At 41.9% G+C, this 22,254-nt stretch overlaps 1 protein-coding gene across 27 annotated transcripts in view; it reads right to left on the bottom strand.

Annotated features, from left to right (window-relative positions):
* The window catches only part of Klc (kinesin light chain), a 546,457-nt gene that overhangs the window by 201,080 nt on the left and 323,123 nt on the right, over positions 1-22,254 (bottom strand). For 24 of the 27 annotated variants that reach the window (XR_011716955.1, XR_011716963.1, XM_071695826.1 and 21 more), the window contains one exon: positions 7,091-7,135. The exons of the other annotated variants lie outside the window; for them this stretch is intronic. Coding sequence is in view for 22 of the 24 variants with exons in the window: in XM_071695826.1 (XP_071551927.1) it covers positions 7,091-7,135 (45 nt within the window). In the remaining 2 variants the exon portion in view is untranslated. The remainder of the gene's footprint in view (positions 1-7,090; positions 7,136-22,254) is intronic. 27 annotated transcript variants of the gene reach the window in all.

Genomic DNA, 22,254 nt, shown 5'->3' with positions numbered 1-22,254 from the left:
TGAAAAATTTCAAGGCTTTTCCAGAAGTTCTTCCATGATTTTTCCCAGATTTCCTGGGATTAAAGTACTTTAGATGTGTCTGAATACTACCATCTCTCAGTTTATGCAATAATTACAGCGGTAGGAAGCCTATAGTTGGTAAGCCATTGACCAGTGAGGTATAATACTAGTAGTGCTCATCTGGATATCGAATAGTTAGTGACAGCTGCATAGTGAGCCAGTACTACAGTGGCTGTCAAGCTGCACTCCTCTGACCCAGGTATGTGTCTTTTCTTTCCCACTGATTGTCAAGCAGCAATACTCTGGCCCATGTAGGAGTTTCTTCTTTCTGTCTCACCAACATATGGACTGCCAGCATTATGTCAATGACATACAATCTTTCTTTGTCACACATAACACTTGACAAAAGTTACCTCATACAACTCATTCTTCGTAAATCTAAATTTTCCTGTGATGAGTGCCAAGTGCTAGCCCTGCCATTTAGCAAAGTGGTAGGAGCAATACATAATAGTAGTGGGAAGGAACATTAAGCAACAGTATCAAGTAATAATAATATGTAGAAGTACTAAGTATGAACAAGTGAGAACATTTGGTAGTAATAGGTTGGAACATTACATAGAAGTAGCTGGTAGTAACATTAGATAGGTGCCTTTGTATACACTGCACGAGAGTTGCCATCTGCCAGTGGCCTTTTAAGGGTCAGGTATTTAAGGCTAAAAAGCAGCACTGGAGTTAACCAGTTACAGTAACTCTTTTGCAGAAGCAACCCCCCTTGATAGAATTCCTAGAGAGAATGGGCATCAGATAGAACTATGTTCTTGAAAATGCTCAGGTACATCAAAAACATTTAAATCAAACAATGTAAATAGGGGAGAGAACGGGGTTTGGCAATCAATATGACAATACCAAATATCATACGTGACAAACTACAGTATACACATACCAGGAAATATTAAATACTATAATATGCATTCTGAACAGTGAATTCTATTAAATCAAAGCTGAAATAAAATTAATTCTAACACTTACATTTACTGCTATTCCAGTAGTGCTTTTGGTGATGATGGAGAGGAAAGAGGTGAGCAGAGGACTTACTGGGAAAGGGGATTATCTGGGTATGATGATGTAATTAGTTAAGGTGGTGGTGATGGTAAAGCGAGTTCAGCTATTATGTCATTTGATATTAATAGCTGGTCCTATTTACAAGTGTCCTCATCTTCAAAAAGAAATCTAGTGTGATTCTCTAAATCTAACTAAAAGCCACTCACTTCCCTTTCAACAAAACTCACAGGAATGTGCTATCACTGGCATGGCTGAAGGATGCTTGAATATTGGGGGAAACTGGGGCAAATTATTGCAAACCTTAAGGAGTTATGGGGTTGATCATAAGTGTCTTTTCTTAGTTTGAAAGATATACATATTTTGATTGAGAAAAACCACATAAGAGTATGTTCAGACCAGTAAAATCTGTCAGTAAGTGCGATGAGATTTGGGCTGCTTTATTAGCATAGGGTGCAAAAGATATCTTGCCAAAATTTGTTAGATACACATGACATGTGGGATGACACTACTTCTATTTTACCATTGATTTGTTTTCTGCAACTGTATTTTTAGGTATTGACTGCTGCTGTTCTTTACTGCATGATAAACTATGGTATCTTCTTTTATAATCAAATAATTCACAAAAATATTTTGTTAATGACAGCAAATAGAAATTGGTATAGATACATCTGATGATGTTTGGCTGACATCATTGTTTATAGGTGCACATATCTCCATAGAGTGGGTGAGGAGGTGAAGTTTCTTTTAACAATGAAGTATGAGTGGAACTTGAGGTCATTTTACAAGAGGGCAAAAATGGGTATGTTTGAAAGTATAGCAGTCCCAAAAAAGTTGCATCAATGCTAGGCATGGGCTGTAGATGATGATGTCCCGGCAAAGGTGGGAGTGAAACGTCTGAGAACAAAATGAAGTGAAAGTCTGATCGAGTAAGTAATAAAAGTATAAGAGAAAATGTGGTAATAAAAAGAACGTGGTTGGGCAAGGAAGAAGGTGTGCTGACATGGTCTGGACATATGGAGAGAATGAGTAAGGAGAGGTGAACAAAGATGTGTGTCAAAAATAAAGGGAACAAGCAGAAGGGGTACCTCTAACTGGAGATGGAAAGATGGAGTGAAACACATTTTGAGATACTGTGGCCTGCACAGAGTAGGGTGAACTGTAAAGATGTGGTATTCAGGGTGTCACCATGCTGTCACTGGACTGAACCTAGGCATGTGAAGTGGCAGGGGGAAAACATGGAACTAGGTTGTGGAATGGGTGCTGCAATTTTGATGTATTGCATATGAGAACTAAAAAATGGATGAGAGAATATGACCTTTCTTTGTTCCTGGCACTACCTTGCTGTTGCAGGAAATGGAGTTCAAGTAAAAACCTGATTGATAGGCATAAAACAAAGAGACTTTTGGATGTAAATGTGCTGAGAGGAGGAGCAGCTGGCATTGATGTCTGATCATTACTTTGTGGAGGCAAAGGTGAAAAATTATAGATTTTTCAGAAAAGACAAAACACTATTAGAGCAAAGAGTGGTAATGAGAAGAGTGGCAAGAGTAGGCAAGCTTGTAAAAGAATTGTGTGAAGAAGTAACAGGAAAAACTGAGAGTAAAATGTCAATAGGAAAAAAAAAAAAAAAAAAAAAAAAAAAAACTTGGGGAATGAGAGAGGAGTAGGAGAGATTTAGGGAAGCAGTGCTGGCATATGTGAGAGATGCATGAGGCACGCGTAAATTGGGAGTCCTATGATGCACAAAGGGGTAAAGGTTCTAGGAATTTTGAAAAATGTGTGAAAAGAAGTCAAAGTCTGGGAAGGCAAAAATAGGTATGTTTGAAGGTACTGTAGTTCCAACAATGTTACAAGGATGTGAGGCATGGGCTATAGATGTGGATGTGCAGACGAGAGTGGATGTTTTGAAAATGAAATGTTTGAGGACATTATGTGGTGCAATGTTCTTTGATCAAGTAATAAAAGGGTAAGAGAGAGATGTGGTAATAAATAGAATGTGGTTGAGAGAGATAAAGAGGGTATCCTGAAATGGTTTGGACAAATGGAAAGAATGAGTGAGGAATGAGTAAGGAGAGATTATCAAAAAAGCTACATGTGTCAGACGTAGAGGGAACAAGAAGAGGCACATAAAATAGGAGATGGAAGGATAGAATGAAAAAGACTGAGTGATCAGGACCTGGACATGCAGGAGGGCAAAAGGCATGTACGGGAGAGAGTGAAATGAAACTATGAGGTATACTGGGGTCAATGTACTGTTAATGGACTGAACCAGAGCCTGTAAAGTGGCTGGGATAAATGATGGGATAGTCTGTGGGGCCTGGTTGTGCACAGAGAGCTATGGTTTTAGTGCAATACACATGACAGCCAGAGAACGAGAGCAAGCAAGTGCAGCCATTCTTCATCTGTTTTTGGCACTATATTACTAATGTGGGAAATAACAATCAAGTATGAAAGAAAGAAGAAAGAGAGAATAACAATCTGTAATAATTTTCTCAAGTGTTGGTAAAATAGCCTGTAAAATATGCACAGTGGCAACTCATTTGACACTCCAGACATTACTCTCACACTTTTTAGTGCATTGTGCTGAAACATCTACAAAACTTTGACATACCATCAGAGTGAAAGAAAGGATGAAATACAACTATGATGTAACTTTTTCATTTATCCATGTATTTATTAGCAGTGGATGGACCCATGAAAGCAGGAGTAACACGGTTGGGGAAGGGGTAAAGGTTCTGAAAGCGATGAAGAATGTGTGGAAGGAGAGAACTTAATCTCAAGAGTGCAAAATGGGAATGTTTGAAGGAATAGCATGGGCTATAGAAAGGGTTGTATGGAGGAGGGTGGATGTGTTGGAAATGAAATGTTTGAGGACAGTATGTGGTGAGGTGGTTTGATCAAGTAAGTTATGTAAGGGTAAGAGAGAGGTGTGGAAATAAAAAGAGTATGGTTGAGAGAGCAGAAGAGGGTGTGTTGAAATGGTTTGTACATAAGGAGAGAATGAGTGAGGATAGATTGATAAAGAGGATATATGTGTCAGAGGAGGAGAAAATAGGAGAAGTGGGAGACCAAATTGGAGGAAGAAGGATACATTGAAAAAAATTTGAGCAATTAGGGCCTGAACATATCAGGAGGGTGAGAGGCACGCAAGGAACAGAGTGAATTGGAAGTATGTGGTATACCGGGGTCGATGTGCTGTCAATGGACTGAACCAGGGCATGTGAAGCATCTAGGGTAAACCATGGAAAGGTCTCTGGGGTATAGATGTGGATAGGGAGTGGTGGTTTCAGTGTATTACACATGACAGTTAAAGACTGACTGTGAGCGAAAGGGCAATTTTGTCAACCCCTGTGTACCACATCATTCCAATTCATTCTATTACTTGCACACCTCTCACCCTTGTGTACCATATCATTCCAATTCATTCTATTCCTTGCACACCTCTCACCCTTCTCTATGTCTAGGCCCCGATCACTCAAAATCATTTTCACTCCATCCATCCGCCTCCAATTTGGTCTCCAGCTTCTTGTTCCCTCCACCTCTGACACCTTTCTTTGTCAATCTTTCCTCACTCTTTCTCTCCATACAACCAAACCATCTCAACACACCCTCTTCTGATCTCTCAACCACTTTCTCTTTACTTCCACATATCTCTCTTGCCCTTTTATGACTTAATCAAACCACCTCACCCCACATATTATCCTCAAACATTTCATTTCCAACCACTATTCCTTCAAGCATACCCATTTTTGCTAAGATAACATTCTCTCCTTCCACACACTCTTCATCGCTCCAGGAACCTTTGCCCCCTCCCGCACCCTGTGACTCACTTATGCTTCCATGGTTCCATCCAATGCTAAGTCCACTCCCACATATCTAAAACACCACTTCCTCCAATTTTTCTCCATTCAAACTTGTATCCCAATTAACTTGTCCTCCACCCTAATGAACTTAATAACCTTTCTCTTATTCACATTTACTCTCAACTTTCCCCTTTCACACACTTCCAAACTCAGTCACCAACTTCAGCAGTTTCTCACTCAAATCAGCCACTAGAGCAAACAACAACTGACTCGCTTCCCAAGCCCTCCCATCCCCAACAGACTGCATACTTGCCCCCTCTCCAAAACTTGTATTTACCTCCCTAACCACCCAATCCATAAACAAATCAAACAACCATGGGGACATCACACATACCTGCCAAAGAATGACACTTGCTGGGAACCAATCACTCTCCTCTCTTCCTACTCATACACGTGCCTTACATCCTTGGTAAAGTCTTTTCACTGCTTCAAGCAACTTACCTCCCACATCATATACTCTTAAAACCTTCCACAAAGCATCTCTATCAACCCTATCATATGCCTTCTCCAGATCCATAAATGCTACATACAAATCCATCTATATTACTAAGTATTTCTCACATACATCTCCAAAGCAAACGCCTGATCCACACATCCTCTACCACTTCTGAAACCACACTGCTCTTCTCTAATCTGATGCTCCGTACATGCCTTCACCCTCTCGATCAATAACCTCCCATATAATATCCCAGGAATACTCAACAAACTTATGCCTCTGTAGTTTGAACACTCATCTTTATCCCCTTTGCCTTTGTACAAAGGCACTAGGCATGAATTCCGCCAATCCTCAGGCACTTCATCATGGTCCATACATACAATGAATATTCTTACCAACCAATCAACAACACAGTCCCCGGAAACTTACTTTCAGTAATAAGGTGTTACACTTGAAAATCCCTGAATTCTTAAAGTAGGGAAAGGAAAACAGTTCTAAATGTTATAGGGTTAGAAAAGCATGGTGACGGCTCAAACTCTTAATACAAACCCATGTCTACCAACAACCATCTGCACTTCACCTTTCTAACTTATATTCATGTCCTACTCTCTGCTAAAAGCTCATCGCTGCTTGTAGTACCTTTCCTCCAACACATTTGTAGCCCCTTCCACAAAATATCTCTCCCTCTCTACCCTATCACATATTTTCTCCTAATCCATAAATGCCATATCCAAATCCCTCTCTTTCTCTTAGTATTTCTCCCACATATTCTTCAGAACAAACATCTGGTCCACAAATCTTCTACCAATCCTAAAGCAATATTGCTTCTCCCCAAGCTGATACTCTATGCATACCATGACACTCTCAATCACCACTCTGCCATACAACTTACCAGGAGACATTCCACCAGTCCTCATGCACCTCACTCAACTTGGGCAATAAATACATCGAAAAACTAAACTAACCAATCAGCAACAGTGCCAACCCCTTTAACTGAGAAATTCAATTGCAATCCCATCTACTTCAGCTGTTTTGCCACTCATCATATGTGGGGCTTTCACCTGCAAATCAATCACAATGGCAATCACTTCATATATCTCTACAACCTAAACACCCAGATTTCTGCATCTCATCATATGCAGAATAACAGAAGATATCAGTGGGTATATATATATATTTCTCATGCGGAAAGTTTGTCATAAAAAACTACAGTGTTAGTTTATCCATGAAAACTTAAATAGCACTAAGTTGTCCTCAAAAGTAGTATTTGGACAATTGCTTGGAATGGAACCTCCCTTATTTAAGCACATATAAATTTGCTTACACTGAATTATCTCATTCTAACCGTTTCTAGAAATGCACCTCCTGGAATAAACAAGAGAGACCAGTAAATACTACCCCACTTATTCTAAAGATACAAATTGATTCATAGTAATTCAACTATAAACAATTTTTATTTCAATAAAATGGATTAGTAGTAATGATTCCTAGAGTGGTGTCCGTAACCACAGATGTCATGATGCACTTCAAAAGTTTCTGTATGTCTACATATTAGAAGAAGTAGTCTAAGACATATTAGTCACACAGGTGAACAAACAATGTATCAATATCAACAATCTACATGACCAACAAGAAACCCTCACCACCACCAGCAGCAATAACAAGGCACCAATTAAGCCAGTATGTATCTCTGATTTTTAACAAGGATTTACAGTTCTGTATAACTTACGAGAAGCTCCTCCTTAGGCACCCCTCTACGCTCCTCCTGAGAGATCTGCGGCACAACCTCGGTTAGTCACACAGGCACACACACTAACTATAGGGTTATTACGATACACCCATTATGAGGGAAAACTTGCATCCCGTTATAGTGGCCCTATGAATTCTCTACTCTTTAAATAGTTTTCTTTCTAGATATCGAGCTACTCATAAAATATAAACATTAAAATAAGTGTACTTTAAATCATTTATGATTATAGAGTCTTGAAGGGATATCTTACTTTATATACATAAGCAATATTACTTGACTATTAAAATGGCCATTACAACAGGACTCCTCTCCATACATACCAGGGTTACTACAACTCTATAATCTAATCTCACTACAGTTGTTAAAAGTGTAGGATGCTGGGTAGACAGCCCATCCTATGTTACATAAAAGTAATTTACCTAGTAAATTAAATAATATTCATTTACTTTATTTGATTGTTGTTTCCCATGTTGGTGAGGTAGCACCAGGAAACAGACGAAGAAAGACCCGTCCACTCATATACACACATATATACATACATGCACATAAAATTACATACACATATCAACATATCTATAAGTTTCAGAAGTGGCACAGGATGTGTGGATCAGGTGTTTGCTTTGAAAAACATATGTAAGAAATACATAAAAAAACAAATGGATTTATATGTAGCATTTATAGATCTGGAGAACGCATATGATAGAGTTGATAGAGATGCTCTGTGGAAAGTATTAAGAGTATATGGTGTGGGACGCAAGTTGCTAGAAGCAGTGAAAAGTTTTTATCAAGGATGTAAGGCATGTGTACGAGTAGGAAGAGAGGAAAGTGATTGGTTCCCAGTGAATGTCGGTTTGCGGCACGAGTGTGTGATGTCTCCATGGTTGTCTAATTTGTTTATGGATGAGGTTGTTAGGGAGGCGAATGCAAGAGTTTTGGAGAGAGGGGCAAGTATGCAGTCTCTTGTTAATGAGAGGGCTTGGGAAGTGAGTCATTTGTTGTTCGCTGATGATACAGCATTGGTGGCTGAGTCAGGTGAGAAACTGCAGACGTTGGTGACTGAGTTTGGTAAAGTGTGTGAAAGAAGAAAGCTAAGAGTAAATGTGAATAAGAGCAAAGGCATTAGGTACAGTAGGGTTGAGGGACAAGTCAATTGGGAGGTATGTTTGAATGGAAAAAACTGGAGGAAGTGAAGTGTTTTAGATATCTGGGAGTGGATTTGGTAGCGGATGGAACCATGGAAGCAGAAGTGCATCAGAGGGTGGGGGAGGGGGCGAATGTTCTGGGAGCGTTGAAGGATGTGTGGAAGGCAAGAACGTTATCTTGGAGAGCAAAAATGGCTTCGTTTGAAGGAATAGTGGTTCCAACAATGTTATATGCTTGTGAGCCATGGGCTATATATACGGTTGTGCAGAGGAGGGTGGATTTGTTGGAAATGAGATGTTTGAGGATCATATGTGGTGTGAGGTGGTTTGATCGAGTAACTAATGAAAAGGTAAGTGAGATGTGCAGAAATAAAAAGAGTGTGGTTGAGAGAGCAGAAGAGGGTGTATTGAAAAGGTTTGTTCACAGGGAGAGGATGAGTGAGAAAAGATTGACAATGAGGATATATGTGTCAGAGGTGGAGGGAAGGAGAAGTGGGAGACCAAATTGGACGTGGAAGGATGGAGTGAAAAAGATTTTGAGTGATAGGGGCCTGAACATACAGGAGGGTGGAAGGCTTACAAGGAATAGAGTGAACTGGAATGATGTGGTATACCGGGGCCGACGTGCTGCCAATGGATTGAACCTGGGCATGTGAAGCATCTGGGGTAAACCATGGAAAGTTTTGTGGGGCATGGATGTGGAAAGGGAGCTGTGGTTGCGGTGCATTATACATGACAGCTAGAGACTGAGTGTGAACGAATGTGGCCTTTGTTGTCTTTTCCTAGCACTACCTCATGCACATGCAGGGGGAGGGGGTTGTCATTTCATGTGTGGTGGGGAGGCGACAGGAATGAATAAGGGCAAAAAGTATGAATTATGTACATGTGTATATATGTATATGTCTGTGTGTGTATATATATGTATATGTTGAGATGTATAGGTAGGTATATGTGCGTGTGTGGACGTGTATGTATATACACGTGTATGTGGGTGAGTTGGGCCATTCTCTCATCTGTTTCCTTGTGTTACCTCCAACACAAGAGACAGCGACAAAGTATAACAAGTAATTCTTATTTTTTCATACTATTCACCATTTCCCACATTAGTGAATTAATGTTAAGAACAGAGGACTGGGCCTTTGAGGGAATATCCTCACCTGGCCCCCTTCTCTGTTTCTTCTTTTTGGAAAAAAAAAAAAAAGACGGGAAAATTTCCAGCCCCCTGTTCCCTCCCCTTTTAGTCGCCTTCTACAACACGCAATAAATAAATAAATAATATATATATATATATATATATATATATATATATATATATATATATATATATATATATATATATATATATATTTATATATATATATATATTTGCTTTTGCTTTGTCGCTGTCTCCCGCGTTTGCGAGGTAGCGCAAGGAAACAGACGAAAGAAATGGGCCAACCCACCCCCATACACAATGTATACACACACACGTCCACACACGAAAATATACATACCTATACATCTCAATGTATACATATATATACATACACAGACACATACATATATACCCATGCACACAATTCACACTGTCTGCCCCCATTCACTCACATCGCCACCTCGCCACACATGGAATACCTTCCCCCTCCCCCTCATGTGTGCGAGGTAGCACTAGGAAAAGACAACAAAGGCGACATTCGTTCACACTCAGTCTCTAGCTGCCACGTAATAATGCCCGAAACCACAGCTCCCTTTCCACATCCAGGACCCACACAACTTTCCATGGTTTACCCGAGACGCTTCACATGCCCTGATTCAATCCGCTGACAGCACGTCAACCCCGGTATACCACATCGATCCAATTCACTCTATTCCTTGCCCGCCTTTCACCCTCCTGCATGTTCAGGACCCGATCACACAAAATCTTTTTCACTCCATCTTTCCACCTCCAATTTAGTCTCCCACTTCTCCTCGTTCCCTCCACCTCCGACACATATATCCTCTTGGTCAATCTTTCCTCACTCATTCTCTCCATGTTCCCAAACCATTTCAAAACACCCTCTTCTGCCCTCTCAACCACGCTCTTTTTATTTCCACACATCTCTCTTACCTTTACATTACTTACTCGATCAAACCACCTCACACCACACACTGTCCTCAAACATCTCATTTCCAGCACATTCCACCCTCCTGTGCACAACTCTATCCATAGCCCACGCCTTGCAACCATACAACATTGTTGGAACCACTATTCCTTTAAACATACCCATTTTAGCTTTCCGAGATAATGTTCTCGACTTCCACACATTCTTCAAGGCTCCCAGAATTTTCGCCCCCTCCCCCACCCTATGATTCACTTCCGCTTCCAAGGTTCTATCCGCTGCCAGATCCACTCCCAGATATCTAAAACACTTTACTTCCTCCAGTTTTTCTCCATTCAAACTTACCTCCCTATTGACTTGACCCTCAACCCTACTGTACCTAATAACCTTGCTCTTATTCACATTTACTCTTAACTTTCTTCTTTCACACACTTTACCAAACTCAGTCACCAGCTTCTGCAGTTTCTCATATGAATCAGCCACCAGAGCTGTATCATCAGCGAACAAAGACTGACTCACTTCCCAAGCTCTCTCATCCCCAACAGACTTCATACGTGCTCCTCTTTCCAAAACTCTTGCATTCACCTCCCTAACAACCCCATCTATAAACAAATTAAACAACCATGGAGACATCACACACCCCTGCCGCAAACCTACATTTACTAAGACACAATCACTTTCCTCTCTACCTACACGTACACATGCCTTACATACTCGATGAAAACTTTTCACAGCTTCTAACAACTTGCCTCCCACACCATATACTCTTAATACCTTCCACAGAGCATCTCTATCAACTCTATCATATGCCTTCTCCAGATCCATAAATGCTACATACAAATCCATTTGCTTTTCTAACTATTTCTCACATACATTCTTCATAGCAAACACCTGATCCACACATACTCTACCACTTCTGAAACCAAACTGCTCTTCCCCAATCTGATGCTCTGTACATACCTTCACACTCTCAATTAATCAATATATATATATATATATATATATATATATATATATATATATATATATATATATATTTTCTCATACTATTCGCCATTTCCCGCGATAGCGAGGTAGCGTTAAGAACAGAGGACTGGGCCTTTGAGGGAATATCCTCACCTGGCAATCTTCTCTGTTCCTTTTTTTGGAAAATTAAAAAAAAAAAATGAGAGGGGAGGATTTCCAGCCCCCCGCTCCCTTCCCTTTTAGTCGCCTTCTATGACACGCAGGGAATATGTGGTAAGTATTCTTTCTCCCCTATCCCCAGGGAATATATATATATATATATTCTTGCTTTGTCGCTGTCTCCAGCGTTTGCGAGGTAGCGCAAGGAAACAGACGAAAGAAATGGCCCAACCCACCCCCAAACACATGTATATACATACATCCAAACACGCAAATATACATACCTACACAGCTTTCCATGGTTTACCCCAGAAGCTTCAAATGCCCTGATTCAATCCACTGACAGAACGTCAACCCCGGTATACCACATCGATCCAATTCACTCTATTCCTTGCCCTCCTTTCACCCTCCTGCATGTTCAGGCCCCGATCACACAAAATCTTTTTCACTCCATCTTTCCACCTCCAATTTGGTCTCCCACTTCTCCTCGTTCCCTCCACCTCCGACACATATATCCTCTTGGTCAATCTTTCCTCACTCATTCTCTCCATGTGCCCAAACCATTTCAAAACACCCTCTTCTGCTCTCTCAACCACGCTCTTTTTATTTCCACACATCTCTCTTACCCTTAGTTACTTACTCGATCAAACCACCTCACACCACATATGGTCCTCAAACATCTCATTTCCAGCACATCCATCCTCCTCCGCGCAACTATATCCATAGCCCACGCCTTGCAACCATACAACATTGTTGGAACCACTATTCCTTCAAACGTACCCATTTTTGCTTTCCGAGATAATGTTCTCGACTTCCACACATTCTTCAAGGCTCCCAGAATTTTCGCCTCCTCCCCCACCCTATGATCCACTTCTGCTTCCATGATTCCATCCGCTGCCAGATCCACTCCCAGATATCTAAAACACTTTACTTCCTCCAGTTTTTCTCCATTAAAATTTACCTCCCTATTGACTTGACCCTCAACCCTACTGTACCTAATAACCTTGCTCTTATTCACATTTACTCTTAACTTTCTTCTTTCACACACTTTACCAAACTCAGTCACCAGCTTCTGCAGTTTCTCATATGAATCAGCCACCAGCGCTGTATCATCAGCGAACAACAACTGACTCACTTCCCAAGTTCTCTCATCCCCAACAGACTTCATACTTGCCCCTCTTTCCAAAACTCTTGCATTCACCTCCCTAACAACCCCATCCATAAACAAATTAAACAACCATGGAGACATCACACACCCTTGCCGCAAACCTACATTCACTGAAAACCAATCACTTTCCTCTCTTCCTACACATACACATGCCTTACATCCTCGATAAAAACTTTTCACTGCTTCTAACAACTTGCCTCCCACACCATATATTCTTAATACCTTCCACAGAGCATCTCTATCAACTCTATCATATGCCTTCTCCAGATCCATAAATGCTACATACAAATCCATTTGCTTTTCTAAGTATTTCTCACATACATTCGTCAAAGCAAACAACTGATCCACACATACTCTACCACTTCTCAAACCACACTGCTCTTCCCCAATCTGATGCTCTGTACATGCCTTCACCCTCTCAATCAATACCCTCTCATATAATTTCCCAGGAATACTCAACAAACTTATACCTCTGTAATTTGAGCACTCACTCTTATCCCCTTTGCCTTTGTACAATGGCACTATGCACGCATTCCGCCAATCCTCAGGCACCTCACCATGAGTCATTTTTTTTTTTTTTTTTTTTTTTATACTTTGTCGCTGTCTCCCGCGTTTGCGAGGTAGCGCAAGGAAACAGACGAAAGAAATGGCCCAACCCCCCCCCCCCCATACACATGTATATACATACGTCCACACACGCAAATATACATACCTACACAGCTTTCCATGGTTTACCCCAGACGCTTCACATGCCCCGATTCAATCCACTGACAGCACGTCAGCCCCGGTATACCACATCGCTCCAATTCACTCTGTTCCTTGCCCTCCTTTCACCCTCCTGCATGTTCAGGCCCCGATCACACAAAATCTTTTTCACTCCATCTTTCCACCTCCAATTTGGTCTCCCTCTTCTCCTTGTTCCCTCCACCTCCGACACATATATCCTCTTGGTCAATCTTTCCTCACTCATCCTCTCCATGTGCCCAAACCACTTCAAAACACCCTCTTCTGCTCTCTCAACCACGCTCTTTTTATTTCCACACATCTCTCTTACCCTTACGTTACTCACTCGATCAAACCACCTCACACCACACATTGTCCTCAAACATCTCATTTCCAGCACATCCATCCTCCTGCGCACAACTCTATCCATAGCCCACGCCTCGCAACCATACAACATTGTTGGAACCACTATTCCTTCAAACATACCCATTTTTGCTTTCCGAGATAATGTTCTCGACTTCCACACATTCTTCAAGGCCCCCAAAATTTTCGCCCCCTCCCCCACCCTATGATCCACTTCCGCTTCCATGGTTCCATCCGCTGCCAGATCCACTCCCAGATATCTAAAACACTTCACTTCCTCCAGTTTTTCTCCATTCAAAGTCACCTCCCAATTGACTTGACCCTCAACCCTACTGTACCTAATAACCTTGCTCTTATTCACATTTACTCTTAACTTTCTTCTTCCACACACTTTACCAAACTCAGTCACCAGCTTCTGCAGTTTCACACATGAATCAGCCACCAGCGCTGTGTCATCAGCGAACAACAACTGACTCACTTCCCAAGCTCTCTCATCCCCAACAGACCGCATACTTGCCCCTCTTTCCAAAACTCTAGCATTCACCTCCCTAACAACCCCATCCATAAACAAATTAAACAACCATGGAGACATCACACATCCCTGCCGCAAACCTACATTCACTGAGAACCAATCACTTTCCTCTCTTCCTACATGTACAAATGCCTTACATCCTCGCTAAAATCTTTTCACTGCTTCTAACAACTTGCCTCCCACACCATATATTCTTAATACCTTCTACAGAGCATCTCTATTAACTCTATCATATGCCTTCTCCAGATCCATAAATGCTACATACAAATCCGTTTGCTTTTCTAAGTATTTCTCACATACATTCCTCAAAGCAAACACCTGATCCACACATCCTCTACCACTTCTCAAACCATACTGCTCTTCCCCAATCTAATGCTCTGTACATGCCTTCACCCTCTCAATCAATACCCTCACATATAATTTCCCAGGAATACTCAACAAACTTATACCTCTGTAATTTGAGCACTCGCCTTTGTCCCCTTTGCCTTTGTACAATGGCACTATGCAAGCATTTCGCCAATCTTCAGGCACCTCACCATGAATCATATATACATTAAATAACCTTACAACCAGTCAACAATACAGTCACCCCCTTTTTTTTATAAATTCCACTGCAATACCCTCCAAACCCGCAGCCTTGCTGGCTTTCATCTTCCACAAAGCTTTTACTACCTCTTCTCTGTTTATGAAATCATTTTCCCTAACCCTCTCACTTTGCACACCACCTCGACAAAAACACCCTATATCTGCCACTCTATCATCAAACACATTCAACAAACCTTCAAAATACTCACTGCACCTCCTTCTCACATCACCACTACTTGTTATCACCTCCCCATTAGCCTCCTTCAATGAAGTTCCCATTTGTTCCCTTGTCTTATGCACTTTATTTACCGCCTTCCAAAACCTCCTTTTATTCTCCCTAAAATTTTATGATACTCTCTCACCCCAACTCTCATTTGCCCTCTTTTTCACCTCTTGCGCCTTTCTCTTGACCTCCTGCCTCTTTCTTTTATACATCTCCCACTCATTTGCATTATTTCCCAGCAAAAATCATCCAAATGCCTTTCTCTTCTCTTTCACTAATAATTTTACTTCTTCATCCCACCACTCACTACCCTTTCTAATCTGCCCACCTCTCACGCTTCTCATGCCACAAGCATCTTTTGCGCAAGCCATCACTGCTTCCCTAAATGCATGCCAATCCTCCCCCACTCCCCTTACCTCCTTTGTTCTCACCTTTTTCCATTCTGTACTCAGTCTCTCCTAGTGCTTCCTCACACAAGTCTCCTTCCCAAACTCACTTACTCTCACCATTCTCTTCACCCCAACATTCTCTCTTCTTTTCTAAAAACCTCTACAAATCTTCACCTTCGCCTCCACAAGATAATGATCAGACATCCATCCAGTTGCACCTCTCAGCACATTAACATCAAAAAGTCTCTCTTTTGCACGCCTATCAATTAACACGTAATCCAATAACGCTCTCTGGCCATCTCTCCTACTTACATACATATACTTATGTACATCTCTCTTTTTAAACCAGGTATTCCCAATCACTAGTCCTTTTTCAGCATATAAATCTACAAGCTCTTCACCATTTCCATTTACAACACTGAACACCCCATGTATACCAATTATTCCCTCAACTGCCACATTACTCACCTTTGCATTCAAATCGCCCACACTATAACCCTGTCTCGTGCATCACAACCACTAACACACTCATTCAACAGTTCCCAAAACACTTGCCTCTCATGATCTTTCTTTTCATGCCCAGGTGCATATGCACCAATAATCACCCATCTCTCTCCATACACTTTCAGTTTTACCCATATCAATCTAGAGTTTACTTTCTTACACTATCACATACTCCCACCACTCCTGTTTCAGGAGTAGTGCTACTCCTTCCCTTGCTCTTGTCCTCTCACTAACCCCTGACTTTACTCCCAAGACATTCCCAAACCACTCTTCCCCTTTACCCTTGACCTTCGTTTCACTCAGAGCCAAAACATTCAGCTTCCTTTCCTCAAACATACTACCTATCTCTCCTTTTTTCTCATCTTGATCACATCCCCACGCATTTAGACACCCCAATCTGAGCTTTCGAGGAGGATGAGCACTCCCCATGTGACTCCTTCTTCTGTTTCCTCTTTTAGAAAGTTAAAATACAAGGAGGGGAGGGTTTCTAGCCCCCCGCTCCCATCCCCTTTATTTGCCTTCTACGACACGTGAGGAATGCATGGGAAGCATTCTTTCTCTGCTATCCCCAGGGATATATATATATATATATATATATATATATATATATATTTTTTTTTTTTTTTTTTTATACTTTGTCGCTGTCTCCCGCGTTTGCGAGGTAGCGCAAGGAAACAGACGAAAGAAATGGCCCAACCCCCCCCATACACATGTACATACATACGTCCACACACGCAATATACATACCTACACAGCTTTCCATGGTTTACCCCAGACGCTTCACATGCCTTGATTCAATCCACTAACAGCACGTCAACCCCTGTATACCACATCGCTCCAATTCACTCTATTCCTTGCCCTCCTTTCACCCTCCTGCATGTTCAGGCCCCGATCACACAAAATCCTTTTCACTCCATCTTTCCACCTCCAATTTGGTCTCCCTCTTCTCCTCGTTCCCTCCACCTCCGACACATATATCCTCTTGGTCAATCTTTCCTCACTCATTCTCTCCATGTGCCCAAACCACTTCAAAACACCCTCTTCTGCTCTCTCAACCACGCTCTTTTTATTTCCACACATCCCTCTTACCCTTACGTTACTTACTCGATCAAACCACCTCACACCACACATTGTCCTCAAACATCTCATTTCCAGCACATCCATCCTCCTGCGCACAACTCTATCCATAGCCCACGCCTCGCAACCATACAACATTGTTGGAACCACTATTCCTTCAAACATACCCATTTTTGCTTTCCGGGATAATGTTCTCGACTTCCACACATTTTTCAAGGCTCCCAAAATTTTCGCCCCCTCCCCCACCCTATGATCCACTTCCGCTTCCATGGTTCCATCCGCTGACAGATCCACTCCCAGATATCTAAAACATTTCACTTCCTCCAGCCTCTCACCATTCAAACTCACCTCCCAATTGACTTGACCCTCAACCCTACTGTACCTAATAACCTTGCTCTTATTGACATTTACTCTTAACTTTCTTCTTCCACACACTTTACCAAACTCCGTCACCAGCTTCTGCAGTTTCTCACATGAATCCGCCACCAGCGCTGTATCATCAGCGAACAACAACTGACTCACTTCCCAAGCTCTCTCATCCCCAACAGACTTCATACTTGCCCCTCTTTCCAAAACTCTTCCATTTACCTCCCTAACAACCCCATCCATAAACAAATTAAACAACCATGGAGACATCACACACCCCTGCCGCAAACCTACATTCACTGAGAACCAATCACTTTCCTCTCTTCCTACACGTACACATGCCTTACATCCTCGATAAAAACTTTTCACTGCTTCTAACAACTTGCCTCCCACACCATATATTCTTAATACCTTCCACAGAGCATCTCTATCAACTCTATCATATGCCTTCTCCAGATCCATAAATGCTACATACAAATCCATTTGCTTTTCTAAGTATTTCTCACATACATTCTTCAAAGCAAACACCTGATCCACACATCCTCTACCACTTCTGAAACCACACTGCTCTTCCCCAATCTGATGCTCTGTACATGCCTTCACCCTCTCAATCAATACCCTCCCATATAATTTACCAGGAATACTCAACAAACTTATACCTCTGTAATTTGAGCACTCACTCTTATCCCCTTTGCCTTTGTACAATGGCACTATGCAAGCATTCCGCCAATCCTCAGGCACCTCACCATGAGTCATACATACATTAAATAACCTTACCAACCAGTCAACAATACAGTCACCCCCTTTTTTAATAAATTCCACTGCAATACCATCCAAACCTGCTGCCTTGCCGGCTTTCATCTTCCGCAAAGCTTTTACTACCTCTTCTCTGTTTACCAAATCATTTTCCCTAACCCTCTCACTTTGCACACCACCTCGACCCAAACACCCTATATCTGCCACTCTGTCATCAGACACATTCAACAAACCTTCAAAATACTCATTCCATCTCCTTCTCACATCACCACTACTTGTTATCACCTCCCCATTTACGCCCTTTACTGAAGTTCCCATTTGCTCCCTTGTCTTACGCACCCTATTTACCTCCTTCCAGAACATCTTTTTATTCTCCCTAAAATTTACTGATAGTCTCTCACCCCAACTCTCATTTGCCCTTTTTTTCACCTCTTGCACCTTTCTCTTGACCTCCTGTCTCTTTCTTTTATACTTCTCCCACTCAATTGCATTTTTTCCCTGCAAAAATCGTCCAAATGCCTCTCTCTTCTCTTTCACTAATACTCTTACTTCTTCATCCCACCACTCACTACCCTTTCTAAACAGCCCACCTCCCACTCTTCTCATGCCACAAGCATCTTTTGCGCAATCCATCACTGATTCCCTAAATACATCCCATTCCTCCCCCACTCCCCTTACTTCCATTGTTCTCACCTTTTTCCATTCTGTACACAGTCTCTCCTGATACTTCTTCACACAGGTCTCCTTCCCAAGCTCACTTACTCTCACCACCTTCTTCACCCCAACATTCACTCTTCTTTTCTGAAAACCCATACTAATCTTCACCTTAGCCTCCACAAGATAATGATCAGACATCCCTCCAGTTGCACCTCTCAGCACATTGACATCCAAAAGTCTCTCTTTCGCACGCCTGTCCATTAACACGTAATCCAATAACGCTCTCTGGCCATCTCTCCTACTTACATAAGTATACTTATGTATATCTCGCTTTTTTAAACCAGGTATTCCCAATCATCAGTCCTTTTTCAGCACATAAATCTACAAGCTCTTCACCATTTCCATTTACAACACTGAACACCCCATGCATACCAATTATTCCCTCAACTGCCACATTACTCACCTTTGCATTCAAATCACCCATCACTATAACCCGGTCTCGTGCATCAAAACCGCTAACACACTCATTTAGCTGCTCCCAAAACACTTGCCTCTCATGATCTTTCTTCTCATGCCCAGGTGCATATGCACCAATAATCACCCACCTCTCTCCATCAACTTTCAATTTTACCCATATTAATCGAGAATTTACTTTCTTACATTCTATGACATACTCCCACAACTCCTGTTTCAGGAGTATTGCTACTCCTTCCCTTGCTCTTGTCCTCTCACTAACCCCTGACTTCACTCCCCAGACATTTATATATATATATATTTATATATATATATATTTTTTTTTTTTATACTTTGTCGCTGTCTCCCGCGTTTGCGAGGTAGCGCAAGGAAACAGACGAAAGAAATGGCCCAACCCCCCCCCCATACACATGTATATACATACGTCCACACACGCAAATATACATACCTACACAGCTTTCCATGGTTTACCCCAGACGCTTCACATGCCTTGATTCAATCCACTGACAGCACGTCAACCCCGGTATGCCACATCGCTCCAATTCACTCTATTCCTTGCCCTCCTTTCACCCTCCTGCATGTTCAGGCCCCGATCACACAAAATCTTTTTCACTCCATCTTTCCACCTCCAATTTGGTCTCCCTCTTCTCCTTGCTCCCTCCACCTCCGACACATATATCCTCTTGGTCAATCTTTCCTCACTCATCCTCTCCATGTGCCCAAACCACTTCAAAACACCCTCTTCTGCTCTCTCAACCACGCTCTTTTTATTTCCACACATCTCTCTTACCCTTACGTTACTCACTCGATCAAACCACCTCACACCACACATTGTCCTCAAACATCTCATTTCCAGCACATCCATCCTCCTGCGCACAACTCTATCCATAGCCCACACCTCGCAACCATACAACATTGTTGGAACCACTATTCCTTTAAAGATACCCATTTTTGCTTTCCGAGATAATGTTCTCGACTTCCACACATTCTTCAAGGCCCCCAGAATTTTCGCCCCCTCCCCCACCCTATGATCCACTTCCGCTTCCATGGTTCCATCCGCTGCCAGATCCACTCCCAGATATCTAAAACACTTCACTTCCTCCAGTTTTTCTCCATTCAAACTCACCTCCCAATTGACTTGACCCTCAACCCTACTGTACCTAATAACCTTGCTCTTATTCACATTTACTCTTAACTTTCTTCTTCCACACACTTTACCAAACTCAGTCACCAGCTTCTGCAGTTTCTCACATGAATCAGCCACCAGCGCTGTATCATCAGCGAACAACAACTGACTCACTTCCCAAGCTCTCTCATCCCCAACAGACTTCATACTTGCCCCTCTTTCCAAAACTCTTGCATTTAACTCCCTAACAACCCCATCCATAAACAAATTAAACAACCATGGAGACATCACACACCCCTGCCGCAAACCTACATTCACTGAGAACCAATCACTTTCCTCTCTTCCTACACGTACACATGCCTTACATCCTCGATAAAAACTTTTCACTGCTTCTAACAACTTTCCTCCCACACCATATATTCTTAATACCTTCCACAGAGCATCTCTATCAACTCTATCATATGCCTTCTCCAGATCCATAAATGCTACATACAAATCCATTTGCTTTTCTAAGTATTTCTCACATACATTCTTCAAAGCAAACACCTGATCCACACATCCTCTACCACTTCTGAAACCACACTGCTCTTCCCCAATCTGATGCTCTGTACATGCCTTCACCCTCTCAATCAATACCCTCCCATATAATTTACCAGGAATACTCAACAAACTTATACCTCTGTAATTTGAGCACTCACTCTTATCCCCTTTGCCTTTGTACAATGGCACTATGCAAGCATTCCGCCAATCCTCAGGCACCTCACCATGAGTCATACATACATTAAATAACCTTACCAACCAGTCAACAATACAGTCACCCCCTTTTTTAATAAATTCCACTGCAATACCATCCAAACCTGCTGCCTTGCCGGCTTTCATCTTCCGCAAAGCTTTTACTACCTCTTCTCTGTTTACCAAATCATTTTCCCTAACCCTCTCACTTTGCACACCACCTCGACCCAAACACCCTATATCTGCCACTCTGTCATCAGACACATTCAACAAACCTTCAAAATACTCATTCCATCTCCTTCTCACATCACCACTACTTGTTATCACCTCCCCATTTACGCCCTTTACTGAAGTTCCCATTTGCTCCCTTGTCTTACGCACCCTATTTACCTCCTTCCAGAACATCTTTTTATTCTCCCTAAAATTTACTGATAGTCTCTCACCCCAACTCTCATTTGCCCTTTTTTTCACCTCTTGCACCTTTCTCTTGACCTCCTGTCTCTTTCTTTTATACTTCTCCCACTCAATTGCATTTTTTCCCTGCAAAAATCGTCCAAATGCCTCTCTCTTCTCTTTCACTAATACTCTTACTTCTTCATCCCACCACTCACTACCCTTTCTAAACAGCCCACCTCCCACTCTTCTCATGCCACAAGCATCTTTTGCGCAATCCATCACTGATTCCCTAAATACATCCCATTCCTCCCCCACTCCCCTTACTTCCATTGTTCTCACCTTTTTCCATTCTGTACACAGTCTCTCCTGATACTTCTTCACACAGGTCTCCTTCCCAAGCTCACTTACTCTCACCACCTTCTTCACCCCAACATTCACTCTTCTTTTCTGAAAACCCATACTAATCTTCACCTTAGCCTCCACAAGATAATGATCAGACATCCCTCCAGTTGCACCTCTCAGCACATTGACATCCAAAAGTCTCTCTTTCGCACGCCTGTCCATTAACACGTAATCCAATAACGCTCTCTGGCCATCTCTCCTACTTACATAAGTATACTTATGTATATCTCGCTTTTTTAAACCAGGTATTCCCAATCATCAGTCCTTTTTCAGCACATAAATCTACAAGCTCTTCACCATTTCCATTTACAACACTGAACACCCC

This window comes from Panulirus ornatus, chromosome 4 (genome assembly GCF_036320965.1).
Source record: "Panulirus ornatus isolate Po-2019 chromosome 4, ASM3632096v1, whole genome shotgun sequence".
NCBI lineage: Eukaryota > Metazoa > Arthropoda > Malacostraca > Decapoda > Palinuridae > Panulirus > Panulirus ornatus.
Note: the sequence above shows the minus strand (reverse complement) of the source record. Positions and strands in the feature narration are given on the sequence as shown.